A 16,281-nucleotide genomic window follows, 5' to 3' on the forward strand; every position below is an offset into this window, starting at 1 on the left:
AAGAGTAGCTTTCCTCTTCTTACAGGATTGTAAATAAAATAATCTCTTTCACTGTGCAGAAAGAACAATGTGGGAGATGAATAGCTACTTTTAATACAACTATTAAAAAATCTAATAGAACTTTACAGTAAAAAGTATAATTGATGATTTTCTCTAGAACATGACGAATAGAGTTTATTACTTGGAATATATGGTTAACGTTTAAATTCTGTAAAAACAGTTAGTGCAATAGAGTAAATAAACAATTTATTCAAAGTTTCAATAAATTCACGAGGTTTGGAAACAAAAACATTAAGGACTTGACGTTGAAGGTTTAATATGCAAGGCTAACCACTGTAACATGTATTATTTTTATTATTTATGTTATGTAAATATATAAATACATGTTACTTTCATTCCAAAACAAATACCAACTCTATATAATCTTTATATATGAATCCTGACGATGACCCGAAGAAGGTCGAAACGTTGTTCGCTCCTCTACATAAAAAAATTTTCTCAACCCAAACCAGCCGTTTTTACATATATATTTATATAAAAAGGTTTTATGTTTATTTCTCTAATTATCTGGTTTAAATTCTTTCACATGAAGAACATAGTACAGCTACTGGCTTCCTATAGTTCTGGTGAGTCTACTTAAATATCATTAATGTAAAATCATACAAATTGTATTCAGTGGTGAGGACAGTGAAAATATAAAAACCAGCAGCCAGTTTTGTGAAGTCATTCGTTATAAAAGTAGGCGTGTTTTTCAACAGCTACACAACTTGTGTAAGATAATTCACACTAAAGAACCTTGCCACTTTACTGGGTATACAGTTTATTAAGAACATATTATTTTATACACACCCTTTTCTTTTTAAATGTAATTAGGAATAGTTATTGAGGCTTGTCTTTGAAGTTTTCTGAAAGTAAAATTTAATATAAACAGTACCGTATATAACTACATGATATGTCAAAGATTTCCTTAAAATGAATATCCCTTTCAGATCTTGCTTAATTTAGTTCAACTGTAATATTTTTTCATTTCTAATTTTCTAACATAAAACTGGTTTTGTTTAATTATCTAAAGTATTTTTGAAGTTTCAAACTTATTCTGGATTAATTTGACAATGTTCCAAATTTTTCAACAGGTAGCACTAGTTGCAGTACAAAAACTTAAAATAACTACAAGCCACCTACAAAAAAAGTGCTTTAAATATTTACAGGTGCATTTCTTTTAATTACAACTTCAAAAGTATTACATTACAGGAAAGTCCTTGTAATATGAATCAAAATATATGATAATGAAATGGTTTATTTTACCAGAGTAACAAATTAAAAAAAACAAAAATTGAAACAATTTTGATAAAAACGTAAAAGCATATTCCCAAAAGAACTAAAAACAAAAAACTTTAAAACGCAAACTAACCTGCATAAATATTTGTGAACATTATTCAAAAACTTAAAGAAATAAAAAAAAAAAGACTTAAACTCTTCCAAGACCATATATATCTATGAAAGAATCTGATTTTAGAAAAGCTAACCTATAGGGCAACAACCCACAGAAAAAGAACGAAATTGTTTCTGGGAAACAGAGACGACTGTTCTTTAAATCTAATTGTCAAAATAGCAGTGAAAGTTCATAACTTTAATTTTTTAAGTAGATATGTAGCTTTCATTATTGTGCAAACAACCAACAACAAAAAATAAACATGTTCAAACAATATGTAACATGTATTAGAACAACAGGAGATTCTGTTTATAGTTGAACCATGTTTTTGTTTAAAATATACATCCAGTTTCTTTTCTCACAAATGTTATTAGGCTTCACACATCTGAAATTTTTCTGTAAATTAACATACATGTTTTTCTGTACACGTGTGTGTGTGCACACCTGCGCGTTACATGGAATAGACAGTAGTTATATTTATTAGGTCTGTGTGAAGTCAGTCTTAAATAAAATAATAATATACATATAGTTTAATATCGAAGCTAGTTTGATTTTACTGTAAAGAGGTTTCAAGAATATGTAAATAACATTATGTTGAGGATTAAGAATGAAATACTCTAATGACACGTTATACAGTACAGATGAATTCATGTGACCACATGTTGGTTTCAAATGTGAGCTAGAAACTGAATAATTTTTACAATAAAATTCATGGAACATATAGCTAACATCTATTTAGGCACTCAACTTACTGAATGTACCTTTGTAGAATGCAAAATAACACATGCTACTCAGGTAAAATGATGATCAAACGTTTCTTGTAACTCTGACAGAACTTCTGGAGTTTGTAGATTCACATACAAATAAATACAAAAATATTTAAAAGTATATAATACACTAAATCATGACCTTTAAAAACATCACAAAACTTACGAAAAATGTGGAGATATCTTCACCAACAAATAATGTAATAGCTGATGCATTTATCTATAAGTATCTGTTAAATACAACAAGAACTGATAGTTGAGTCTAACGCTAGTGAATTTTATAACGTAGATCTAGAAGCGACTGCAGCCTATCAGCATCCTATATCTCATGTCTTTCAAATGGTTTTATACTACAATATATCCTCAACTTTAGTTTCTGTCAAAATAATGACAGAAAAAGTGTTTAGATCTCAAAACAGTATAACCATAGTTCACTGATTTTTTGTTTCAATATGTTATAATATTTATTATTTCTAATTAATGAAAATGAAAACGGAAGATAAATTATATTAGAGATACAGTTTTAAAGATCATTAAAAAGTAGAAGCCCGTAGAGCTGTAAAGTAACAATACCATAATACACCAGCAAAATCAAGAGTTCTAATTTGCAATGTGGATTATTTTTATGCACTTTTTATACACTTGAGAAAAATAGCCTCATTTCAGATAATCACTAGGAGAAGGATTTAATCATTTAAGTATTCACAAAAAAAAAAGGTTAACAAAGAATAGATGACTTGATACGATTCTCATTCATATAGTTTTTGAAATTAACAAGTTACTTTACCGAGAGAATGGTATAAAACATGAAGACAGTCAGTCAATAAAACTTGTCCTAGCCTCTCAGCAATCATTGAAATGTTGATACAAGCTATAGATACCTCTGGAATGATACAACATGAGCAAGAACTATGGTCTTGAGCATGAAGTGGCAAGAGGCATGAGTTAGCTCAACAGGTTGTCATGTTAGAGTAATAAATGTTAATAAAGCACAAATTTTGGATACTACAACACAAATAATGTTTGTATGGAGTAAAAACTATAGCAAACACAATACCCTGGAGTGAAATGGTATGATAAAATGATAGTTTATTCCACTAACGTTCACAAAACACTTTTCTCTTTTCAGAGAAGGGGAAGGGGGTTTGGCTACTAGCCAGTTTAAATTTTTGCACTAGCATAACTGGTAGTGTTAGAATCTGTCCATGAGACCCACCACTACACATTTAGCTGTTCATCATCAATGAAGTCAAAGGTGGCTAATTAGCATAGTGGTCAAATGAGCCAAGATATTCTAGTGCTGCCCTGTAGCAAAATTGGTACTGATCCTGTGTGAAGAGAAAACAAAACAATAAGTTCTAGTAAACTTTAACAGTACTACACAATTTAAATCACATGGATAAATGTAACCTTTCTGAGTAAAATTATATGTAAAACAAATTAACTTCAGATATCAATGGAAAAGCATAAACCTTCTGAATGTTTTGAATAAATGAACCAAACCATTGAATCTAACGCTTAAATTATTTAGTTTGTCATCTACTAGGAGTGAAAAAAACAAGACAAATTAAAGTGCAATAATAAATACACTGATACATAATTATACTGTTTGTAAAAGACAAAGCTAACATTTAATAATACACAAAAGATATTTGAAAATGAGTTGTCCTTAGCCTCAAATTACAGAAAAAAATTTATTTTACTTAGTGTAGTAACTTATTGTATAAAGATAAAATAATATACTGTAAGACTGGAAATAGTCTATACATGTGTAAGACTTCTCAGTCTCGCAATATTTTCTTTTTATCTGTATACAGTAAATGATTAAGTAAAAAAAAAATTTATTTAAATTGTATTTTGGTACTAAGGATGGTGTCATTTTAATTTACTTATTTTGAAACTATCAAATGCTGGTTTTATATATCTTTAATACATTAGTGTGAAAACTTAAACATAAGTATTTTCCTGATCTTAACAATACAATTATAACCTTTGTACTAGCAAGTTACTAAAGCGATTGACAACTGTTTTTTATCAAATCATCAGAACACTATGAAACATATCATCTTTCTCACCTCCATCTGAACCATTCCTGGTCGCTGTGTTCTCAAAGTCCGAACTGTCTGGAAAATGTCCACAACTCCTTCATACTGCATCTTCTCCAGGACAATACTGAGAGTAATAAACACTCCAGTGCGGCCTACTCCAACACTATTAAAAAAAGTGTTTAGCAGAAAAAACTGCTTATTTAATTTCCAGTCAGTTTACAGTAGGAAATATTTAAAGTAGGTTTTAAAATTCCCCCAAACAAAAAACACCTGGTAGGTTTATTTATTTATATCATTCCTTTTAGCTCCTTAGTATAAAAATAGTTTTTTTCCATTAAGCTAACTGTGACAGCTCCAATGCATAATGAATAGTTCATATTTTCACTGTTTAAACCATGCACTATGAATAAGCTACAAAAGATTTATGTAATTGCTCTTAGCAAACACTAAAGCATTTACATGGTGTTATAAAAACACACATGTTCAAAAAGTCTTGACAGCAATGAATAACAACCATATAAATTGGGTTATAGGGTTTTTATCTATTTCTATTCTGCCTATTTATATATTCCTACAAAATTTTGTACATGTCCAAAAATGATAGATTATTTCAGAGGTATATAAATGCTTAAGATATTTACCAAAGCAAATTCACAGTTTGTTTGAGGATACTTGAATGTCTAATAAAAGTAAATTACACTCTCTTTCAAAACTATACTTCACTGTTAAAACTACATCAAGTGCATTTGAAGTTTCAAGTCTTTACAAAATATGGCAAAGATTAAACAATTATAGAACCCAAGTTCTCTTTCTTACCTGCAGTGAACAGTGATGGGACCTTCTTGACCAAACTGTTCTTTTGTCTTATGCACTTGTCCAATGAATTCAATAAATCCTTCTCCTGATTTAGGTACACCCTGTTCTGGCCAATCAGTGAAATGAAACTGTCGGATTGTCTTAGACTGACCATCCTAAAGTTTGATAAGTATTTGAAGACAGTAATTTTAATTATCGTATATTGGAGGATGTATATTGGAAGGATCATGTGTATAGTATATTTTCTACTTGAATGATAAATTAACAAAGCTTACAGATTAATACAAATATTTCCAGTCTAACTTGGTTCCTAAGATTAATTTTCTGACTGTGTATAATCTAAGTGGAATTAAAATAAACATTTTCTTCAATTAACTTTGAACTTTTCTTGTTGAAACATATATGTGAGCAATAGTAAACCAAACTACTTACTCGAGCATCTGTGACTTTAAACTCTCTTAAGATGTACTGTGGCATGTTATATTCTGTAATGGGGTCAACCACATAATATAAATACCGTTGGGAACGTTCACTTGGCCAGTACTGATGACACTTTTCCTGTAAAAAAACAAAATAAGTGGGAGGTATTTCAACAATAACCAAGCATAACTTACTTGATCTTTCAAAAACAAGAGATTTATTGATCTAGTATAGGAGAGGTATACTTCAGGTGAAATAAAAGAAACAAAACTTTCTATGAACACAGACAATTAGACACCTTATTAGTGAAGAATAGGAGTAAAGTTCAAAGAAACTGATTGTCTTGGTTGGAGGCAGTAGTGGGATTGGGATTCAGCCGGTTCTCAAGAACCTATTCTTAAAGTTTCATGAGTTCACCAAATTGGTTCTCACAAGCTCTTAGCCGTCTGGTGTATCAACTGTCACTATGGGGATTCTTGCTACATAAAGCCATGTGCAATGACATAAATGTAAATTAGTATGAAAACATTTGAGGCTGGATTTGCACGAGCCTCTACAAGTGACAGATCAGCCATCTTAAATGAAAGAAGAAGTGCATTGCATTAGACAAATGTAGGCCTACATTTTCTTGTGTGAACATTTGGCACCAGTCATCTATCGTTCTTGGAACAGACAGAGAAAAGAAGACGGGTTTGAAAAATGATGTAGTCTATGGAGACTTCTATGCAATTAATATTAAACTGTGAGACTTAATTTTATTTTATAGGTTTTACTATTCTAGAGCAAAATTAAACGTTCTTGTATTGGTGATTTAGCTTGGATTGATGTTTTCGATCTTTTCAGTATTGGTTTGAACACTGATAGAGTTTTGGGACCAAGATGGGATGCTTGCATCCTAAGATCAACACCTGCTGTATGCTTTCTTCCTGTTCACATGAAGTTAATGTTAGTCTGTATAGAGTTAATGCATATTTACTTTTGTTAGTTGATTTTGCTTTTTGTCTAGGTATTGCATATAATGTTTTCTACGGTTTGTGGAGGAAACGTGTTGATGTTGATGAAGTATTTTGTTACTTTTGTTAGTTGATTTTGCTTTTTGTCTATGTATGTGCGTATAATGTTTTCTACAGTTTGTGGAGGAAACTTGTTGGTGTTGATGAAGTATTGTTGCATTTTGTGTAATTCATCGTTAATTTTATCTGGGAGCATACTTTTATGGCTGTGTTTATTTGGTTTCTTAGTATGTTGAGTTTTTGTTTTTTTTCATGTGCTGAGTCCCAAGGAATGTATAGTCCACTATGGGTGATTTTTCGGTGGATTCCTGTTTTAAATTGTGTATTGGTTCTTGTAATTTTGAGGTTAAGAAATAATATTTGATTGCTTTCCTCCTGTTCACACGTGAAGTTAATGTTGGGATGTATAGAGTTAGTGTGCTTGAAAAAGTTAAGTGTGTGTTCTGTAGATGTGAACTCCACAATTGTGTCGTCTACATATCTGTGCCAGTATAGTGGTGGATGTAATGCTGTGTTAATTGCTTGTGTTTCAACTTGTGTCATAAAAATATTGGCTAGAACTGGTGATACTGGGTTGCCCATGCTTAGGGCATTTCTTTGTATATAGTTGTGGTTGTTGAACGTGAAGTTTGTCTTCATCGTGGTGAATTCTATGAGGGTTGCTAATTGGTTGCTGGAAATGTCTATTGATGGGTTAGGGTCTTGAATATAGAGTTCTAAGGCTATCTTGCAGGCTTCAGTGGTTGGAACTTCTGTAAAGAGGGATATGACATCAAAAATGGCCATTAAGGCTTTATGATTAAGTTGATTAAGGTTAGATTTGAAATTAAAGGAGTCTTTGATGAATGAGCTGGCTGATGTTACATATTTGGAAAATGCCTATGCAATGTATTTACCATGATTGTAATTAAACGATTCATCACCAGTTCTAGCCAATATTTTTATGACACAAGTTGAAACACAAGCAATTAACACATCATTACATCCACCACTATACTGGTACAGATATGTAGATGACACAGTTGCAGGATTGACATCTACAGAACACACACTTAATTTTTTTAATCACATTAACTCTATACATCCCAACATTAACTTGCTGTATGGTATGCTTATATAGCATTATATAAATATTTTTTTACTGAGAATAGATATTCAGGAATGGCTAGCCATCTTTACGACAATTTCTTCCTGGAGGATTTAGCAATAATGATAGATAGACTACAAGAAGTATCTTTACTTTATAATGCCCTTCAAGCCAGAAATTTAAATTAAGCAAAAGCTGAAAAACTAATAAAAAGGCCATTAAGCCTTTTGAAATGCTCAAAGAAACTAAGGGAAACCTTTGAAAAGAAAATTGATGATACCATTGCTTCTGACAACTTTAGGAATATAGAGTTTGTTGAAAATCAAAGATATGTAGGTCTTCCTCCTCAAAAACTACAGGAAGCAGTAGCAAAAAATATGAAAGGCAGATTGATGGATTGTGAGCACTTAAAATGACAATAAAATTCATGAACCGGTAAACATGCTTGTGCCAGATTCTTGGAATACTGATGAAGTTGTCATCCCTTGGAAAGCTGCTGAAGAAAAATTGTATGAATTAAGCATTAATGATTTCCGTGATTACATGGAAAATGTTCTATGAAATTGCCATAATCATGAGATTCCAAGAACTGTACACAAGGCTAATAATATCATGAATACTGTTGCTCTCTGTTCTGCAGAGTCAGAAAGAGAATTTTCAAGGATGAATATCATATATTCAGATAAAAGAAGCTACCTTACAGTTGAAAATGTGGTAAACCTGATGACAGTTAATTTGACTGGCCTCCCATTGGATTTATGGGATCCCACTTCTTCAGTTCAAACGTGGCTAAGAAAAAAAAATTACCCAGCTGATGACAACAGAGTCAAATATGGAAGGAATAAATATTTTGATGATAATCAAATGGTGATTTGGAAATATTTACAGTAAGCTAAATAAATTATTTTAATAAGATATTTTTGTTATTATTTTAATTGTAAAAATTGGGGCGTGTAAAGCGAGATAGAACCCATTGTTAAAATATTTTAATCCCATCAGTAACTAGTTGAAGGGTATTGCAATGTGTTATATTAAGTTAAAATAAATAAACAAAATAATAAATAAATTATATCATATTTAAATAAAAAGTTAAACAAATGAAACAGTATTTAAAGAAAGAAAATGATAAAAAATTTACTTGAAAACCTACTGATCAACAGCATAACTATTAAAGATTAAGATGAGGATAAGATTTCACCAGCAACTTTTAAGTCTGACATGAATCAAGTCACAAATACCAAATTCCTCTAACATTCCACATTTTGTGTAAATGACCAACATTAAACTGGATTACAATCATACACCCAGAAGTATGTCTCATCCATACAACAATAATAAAGCAGTTCCACATATAGACATACATACACAGTAACTTAGGACACAATAGGTAACACTTAGAGCTGAAATTACACGACTTAGGCTCAGCACGTTTTTTTTTTTATCAGAAATTTATTAAAAACATTGAAATATTGCAAAAATGAAAAACAGTTTATACAAAGTGTCAGTGGCATTCAACATCCAAACAACTAATGCAGATAATTTGTTTTCTCCCGAAAGTAACTACTGTGAAAGTGACAAACAATTGGTTATATATATTACAAATGATAATAAACTAAACATTATATTTTAGAACTCGCTTCTGTATTCCACAAATTAAATTACATTTATACTGTTAATATTGCAGAAATACAATTATTGCAACAAAAATGTCTATACTGACAACAATTTAGCATTAATACTTAACAGTAATACAATGTTAAATTTTCTTTACCTCATTCTGTATGATGTAGATATAAAACATAGTTAACAACATGTTAGTTTTGTTGTTCTTTACACTAAAACTCCTTTAATCGAGTAATATTCCTTTGTAGTACTAGTATTATGTCTAGTTATTAACACTGATATTATTCCTAGCATTACCATATGCCTGTTAATTTATACTCATCTTTGTATTTATGTTTGTTTTTATTATGAACAAGTCCATGAATAAATTTAACTTCAATAAAACATCACAGTAAAATTGAGTTGCTATAAATTTAATAAAAACAAACAAACAAAAAACAAGCATCTCAAGCCATAGCTGACAAGTAGCCTCAAACAAACCAGTCACAGTGTGTTTTCTGTTTTATTTAACTTTTTTTTAATATTTATTTTCTATACTTCTTCTAAGACCTTTGCCAGTCTCTGTGGGTTTGGAAATCAATGTATTATATTATAACAATAAGAAATTTTATTTACACCTGTTCACCTTAACATTATTAAATTACAAGAAACGTGAGAAATTATTTAATCAGTGTCTGAATAGTTTAATCAGTTAATGACAATTTTTTTGCTTTGGGATAGAAACTATTTCATTCTTATTATTAAACAATAAATTTATGAAAGTTTATGATAATTCAACTTATTTTGAAATAAATATATATAAACCATATATTCTGTGGCTTGATTAACAGTAAAGGGATCTACAACTGTGTTATGAAGTTCTCTTGCTTCAAAATATGTGATGAGTTGTGATGCTGAAGGATAAAAAATGCAAAAGTTCTGATAAAATGCAGTTTCTGGTTTACAAATCCAGGATATCTGTTTTAGTAACTTATACTTTGAAGGAAATCATACCATGTGGTAAAAGTGTAACATATACCACATAACAAGTGCACCAGCAATTAAAAATAACTGCCTATATGTGGTTATTTTCAGTTGTGAATTACAAATGTAAATCTCAATATGCATTTAATAAAAAAAACAAAAAACAAGCATCTCAAGCCATAGCTGACAAGTAGCCTTAAGCAAACCAGTCACAGTGTGTTTTCCGTTTTATTTAACTTTTTTTAATATTTATTTTCTATACTCCTTCTAAGACCTTTGCCAGTCTTCATATCATTCTTAAAAACTCAAAATCTTTACCCGACCAACTTCTTTCAGTTTAGTCAGCATAACAACAATATTTGAATTGTGTTCCCACAACATCCTCCAGAAGTCTTCAGTTGTTTCTGGCAGTGGACCTTGAGTAGCTATGTAAGCATTTCTGTACTTGTAGCCCTGAGTGGGAGAAGGAAAATGGAATAAAATGGGTAACAACATTCTGACATATAGGCATATGAGAATTAACACAATGAACAAAATACTTCAATAAAGAAAACATACACTTTAATGTTGCAAATTTTTATATTTTTATCATAATTTCCTAATGTATTTATATAATTCTTAGTCAATTTCTTATTGCATTACTTGAAAATTTCAGATTTATAAACATATAATTTGCTAAAACTTTTACTAAGTAGCTTTTATTACAGAACCTCACAAAGACATGCAAATTGATGTATGAAACAACTAAACTGCAATCTTTAAGGATAATGTAGAATAAAAACTTAAACATATGTCCAGGTTTACTATACCAAAGTATTTCCACCGTTGAATACATTTTACCTTGCAAGATATTTTTTTCTTCTTTGCGACATTTATTATTACAAACAAATTATAAAACCAACCAAAACATAATGTATGGTTTTCATACCATTATAATAAAACAACAACTTTAGTTCCAAGAACATCACAAAATAAACAGTCACTGCTTTAATTCTGAGTAGGAAATAATGTTTATGTTGAATTTATTCACATTATTCTTGTTTTCTAAATCTTTTCTTTTTAAATAAAAATCAGTTTAGAGTTTGCACAAAGTGCTTGATGAACTGATAAAATAAACAATATTATGTTTATGAATATTGTGATAACATAACAAGATGTAACACCCAAATTGTATTAGTACAGGTAATAAAATAAAATACTTACATCAGTAAAGCTTGCATTAATATAATCTGATCCATCAACCCCACGGATAGGCTGGAGACAAACCCTGGAGGATTCGTCTTAAGAACAAATGAAAAAACACTTCAGTCAATTACCATGTTGGATAACAACAAATTATTAGTTTTGTTAAAAGACATAAAGCTAGTTAATGCTTATACATTTTAAATTACCCTTTAACTATAAGAGTTTACACTGACTATGTACTTGCACAATCTTTAATAAACTATCAATTGCACCAGAATACCTTGTTGTCATTTCTCAACTAAAGTGGATGGCTCAAAGTTTATTATATCCAAGGAAATTTATATCTTTAAATGAAATTCTGATTTCTAATTATAATGAAAAAAATCTTCAAAATTAAATAAGCTACTCAAACATATTTATAAAACTTACAAAAAAAAAAAGAGAGACATTTTAGTATGCATCATACAAAAAATTACAGTTATATTTAAAAGTGATTCTGTTTAAAAAAATGTAAAAAAGACTTATTTAAGTATAAAAGCAACATATAATTCAAGCAAACATTTTATCCTTTTTCATTTATTTTTCAGTTTCTTTTACCAAACTAAATTCATATAACAAACACATTTTCAAAAATAGTCTTTCAATATATGGAAAATATTACTTCTGTAACCTAAATCTATTAAGTCTGTATTGCTAATAGATTAACTCTGCACACTAATTTCTTACAAGGCTAGTTGTATTTTCACAAAGAAAATTTTAATTTTAAATGAGTCTCATTATAACTATGAGCTTTATTACACAAAATCCATACAAATTAAACTTAAAATTAAGTTGTTTAAATTTTCCTTTTTTCAGCTTATGGCAAACTAAAAGCAAGCAGAGAGAAAAGTGTTTGTTTTGTTTAATTGTTTGGAATTAAGCACAATGCTACACAAGGAGCTACTTGCAATCTGCCCACCATGGGTATTGAAACCCTGTTTCTACCAGTGTAAGTCTGCAGACAAACTGCTGTGCCATTGGGGGAGGGCAAAATAAAGTGAAAACCTATATTATACAGATGTAATATTGAAATGTTTTCAATCTAGAATCACATTTACTAGACTTGAAATACGTTTAATCAATGCATTAAAGAATTTCATTAATTAAATAATATATTAGCATATAAAGTTTTGCTTCCACAACATTTAAAAGGGCGTGATCTTCACTGAAGATGTCAAAATCAGTGCAATATGCAAGAAAAATATTGTAAGATAGTCTAACATAAGAAATATCCTACTTACAAGGCAAGATATTCATCAACCTATTTTTAAATTTGTTAACTGGAAGATTGGCACTAATAAACTTGGCAGAGGCACTCTTCATACCAGCCAGTCTCTGAAAAATAGAAATATGTTAATTTACTTAAGTTAATTAAAATTTAGTTAGTAACATAACTTAAATTTTAACAGAAATTTCTAAGACATTTCTTCAAATATTATGGAAGATGTTCATTAATAAAGAGGTTGGTAAACTGCAATTTAAATTTATAATTTTCCTACACTAAAGATTTATTTGTTATAGATATTTACCTCCTCTTACATAGATAACTATTCTCATTTAGTGCTACCCTCTGTATGCTAAATTGTATTTGCATGCCACAGGCTTTTAGCTTCCATGTAGCCCAAGATCAATGTGGTCCAACTTAGTCTTGCATGCAAATCATCATGAAACAGCCCTTCAGAAACAGGAGTATGACACACCCTACTGACTTTTCACACTTACTACTCAGTTCTATCAAACTATCACTTCAAGTGGCAGAAAATGAAAGCATCAATTTTCAATGGAGAGGAAAGGTGAAAAGTATGAGGTAAGTATCTATTAGAAGTTCTAATTTTCCCATGCTAAAAATGTATTTCCAGTAGGTACTTACCACCTCTTATAAGATTAGCTATTCTCATTCAGTGCTGTGAATATTTTCTTTAAGCATGCCACAAGCCTTGTGTCCCCTTTGATGCATGATGATTGAAATAAGGGACATGTTGCAACATATTAATTTTAACATATCTTAACCAACAGTAGCATGACATGTTCATGTGATGCAAGTGACACTTTCTACATTTGTCTATTGAACTTTTACTTAAAAGTTTGGTAGAAAGTATGAACACTGAAGAAGTGGAGTAGAAGGTAGCAAAGTGTGAACAGATGTAAGTACTTATCTGAAATACATACAGTAAGAGAGGCAGGAGAGAGATGGTGCAGCATCTTGTAATGAATATCATTAGGGCTGACTGATGTACTGCCAGATCGATGAAGAGCAAGTACGAGTTCTACTAGAGTAAAGTAGCAATTACAGTTATAAAAACTATTAGTCTGAAAGGAAAGAGGTGATTGCTTTTCCTGAGACTTGATGGCTGAGAGGATGAAGGACAAAACAGAAGTGCTAGATGATTGAGAAAGACTTTCACCAAAAGTATCAGTGATGCTCTGGGCATTAGCAGCTTCCTGGCCATTTAAGAGCAAGATCATAATGGGGAATGAAATATACTGACCTTCAAATTTTGTCCCATATGATTTTGGAAATGGTGGTAGTAGAGATGCTAGTTGTAAACTTAAGATTCCTTCTGGTTTGATGTCTTACCTGCTGAGCACAAGTATGGAACTGCTAAAAAGCAATGCAGTTTGAAGGCATGGGATACCTACAAAAAGTATCCAAGGCCAATTTTTGAGCATTCCATGCAATTTGCCAGACAGGAATCTATCACAGATGAGGATACCATTGAAAATGTGTCAAGGTTTTAGGAATACATTGAGAAGCTGCCTGGACAATACTGTCAGTTACTACTGTCATGCACTCATCCATCAATGCCATACAAAAAATGGCAGGATCAAGTTCCAAGAAAGCAGTGAAAGAAGGCCAGTTGACTCAGTCCAAATTCCATTAAGACATGCAGGTCGGGTGGAATTGACTATGACCAGTCTCCCTCAAAATGATAGGAAAATGATCACTGCTCTATGGCTCACTGTCAACTCTCCAAAAACATCACTAGCAGTACAACACTGACTATGTGCATCAAAATAAGTATAAGAACCAGTACAGAAGAGAGAAAGGTTGTGACCCAAGAGTATATGCTCTACTGAATGACCCCTCCCATCAGAGGGAGTTATGTCCATTAAAGTTCACAGGATTAAAAATGAAGAAAGCAACTGTTTAATGTTTAATCAAGGTCTGATTGATCATAAGTCTCTCTAGGAGACAGGTATATATAACAAACACTGATGGTACGATCTAAGAAAACATGAATGGTGATGGCCTGCAAGAGTATATTGAGTGACAAAGACAGGGCAGACATGTGCTGGTTGACCAGTAGTACTACTACCCTTCCATACACTTGTCATTCCAGTATATAGAAAACTGCTGGAAGGTGATTGTATCAACACATTTCAGAAATGTTTCATGTACAGAAAGACACATGGAATCATAGGAATCAATAAAGACATTAATGCCGTACATATTAGAATGCAAACCTTGATAGTTCCACTGTATAAATGTGGCCATTTTTATTTAGGTAGAAGAGAACTGGATTAAGATCCCTTCAATTTACCACCACATCATTTTTCATTATTAGAAAGAGATATTTTGACTTTTATGGATTCTACCTCAAACCAGATAGGCAGGTCTCTGTTAGCAGATGTAGATTCCAGTGACTGAGGGCAAGAACAAATTATTGTTCTCTTCTCTGGGCTGAAGAAGATGAATCAAAGCATATTCCAGAAGCTGGGATCAAAGGAAATTGACCTGAGCAGTCACTGGAAGATAAGGTGGAAATAGGGACAGGAGTAGTTGTGCACTTGTCAGCATGCTTATCCAAGGAGGGCAAAAGACTCTGCATCTGGTTTGAAAACGACTTTATTGAAGGCAAGGAATGATCTGTCTTCAGTCCCATTGAAGCAATGGAACACAGTTCAGCAGCTTATGTCTGAAATGGAGGTTAGGACAATAATATCTGAGCTAGAAGCTGGGATAAAAGGAAATTTACCTGAGCAGTCACTGGAAGAAAAGGTGGAAATAGGGTCAGGAGTAGTTGTGCACTTGTCAGCATGCTTATCCAAGGAGGGCAAAAGACTCTGCATCTGGTTTGAAAACGACTTTATTGAAGGCAAGGAAAGATCTGTCTTCAGTCCCATTGAAGCAATGGAACACAGTTCAGCAGCTTATGTCTGAAATGGAGGTTAGGACAATAATATCTGAGCCTTGGGGTAAAAAATGATGCAAAATGTTTTCAAATGCTGTACTTCTTTCTTCTCCACCCACCTAGGGCAAAAATGAAAATAAGACTAGTGAGAACCATCACAATTAACATAGTGATGGTTGAATTCACATTTGTATGCATCATGGTTTTTGCCATCACAATGAGCACATGTCAATGAAACACTACATGATATCTCCAAGTAACCAAACCACTGACACTGGAATCATCTGAGAGGGTTGGGGAAAACATGGACATATTTAGAGTTCAAATAACTTGCCTTGATAGCAGCAGGCAGAAATGTCAAAATTAGAATATTGGTAGATAGCATAATGTGAATGGAGATACACCTCACTGCAGAAATTCCGTGGGGAGAGAATCCTGCAATGTTCTCTGACTTGGGTATATTCTTCAAATCCATTTCAACAATAATTCCTCACAAGGAATTCAAAGTAGCAACTGGAGTAGCCTCAATGAGTATATCCTCAATGGCCTTCAAATGCAAGAAGAGTTCACTGTGTTACAAGGTGGATATTTCCATCAAGATGTTCCTAGAACTTAACTTATTTACTGACTTAGGAGAGCCAGCAAACCCCTCTAGTCCCTTCTGAATAAAAAAGGAACATATTTACCCTAAACATTTGTCTGACAAATAATGTACAAGTGCAGAAGAAGGTGAAGACTGCTGTTCAGTCTTTAAA

The 16,281-nt window shown here is 31.7% G+C and overlaps 1 protein-coding gene across 7 annotated transcripts in view; it reads right to left on the reverse strand.

Annotated features, from left to right (window-relative positions):
- Positions 1-800: 800 nt before the first annotated feature.
- Positions 801-16,281, reverse strand: part of LOC143244803 (tyrosine-protein phosphatase Lar-like) — a 313,630-nt gene continuing 298,149 nt past the window's right edge. For all 7 annotated transcript variants that reach the window (XM_076490151.1, XM_076490154.1, XM_076490153.1 and 4 more), the window contains 7 exons: positions 12,635-12,728; positions 11,373-11,449; positions 10,488-10,622; positions 5,496-5,621; positions 5,064-5,218; positions 4,275-4,410; positions 801-3,527 (listed from right to left, as the gene is read on the reverse strand). In XM_076490151.1, the coding sequence (XP_076346266.1) occupies positions 3,459-3,527; positions 4,275-4,410; positions 5,064-5,218; positions 5,496-5,621; positions 10,488-10,622; positions 11,373-11,449; positions 12,635-12,728 (792 nt within the window). In that variant the 3' untranslated portion in view covers positions 801-3,458. The remainder of the gene's footprint in view (positions 3,528-4,274; positions 4,411-5,063; positions 5,219-5,495; positions 5,622-10,487; positions 10,623-11,372; positions 11,450-12,634; positions 12,729-16,281) is intronic.

This window comes from Tachypleus tridentatus, chromosome 2, assembly GCF_004210375.1.
Source record: "Tachypleus tridentatus isolate NWPU-2018 chromosome 2, ASM421037v1, whole genome shotgun sequence".
Lineage (NCBI taxonomy): Eukaryota > Metazoa > Arthropoda > Merostomata > Xiphosura > Limulidae > Tachypleus > Tachypleus tridentatus.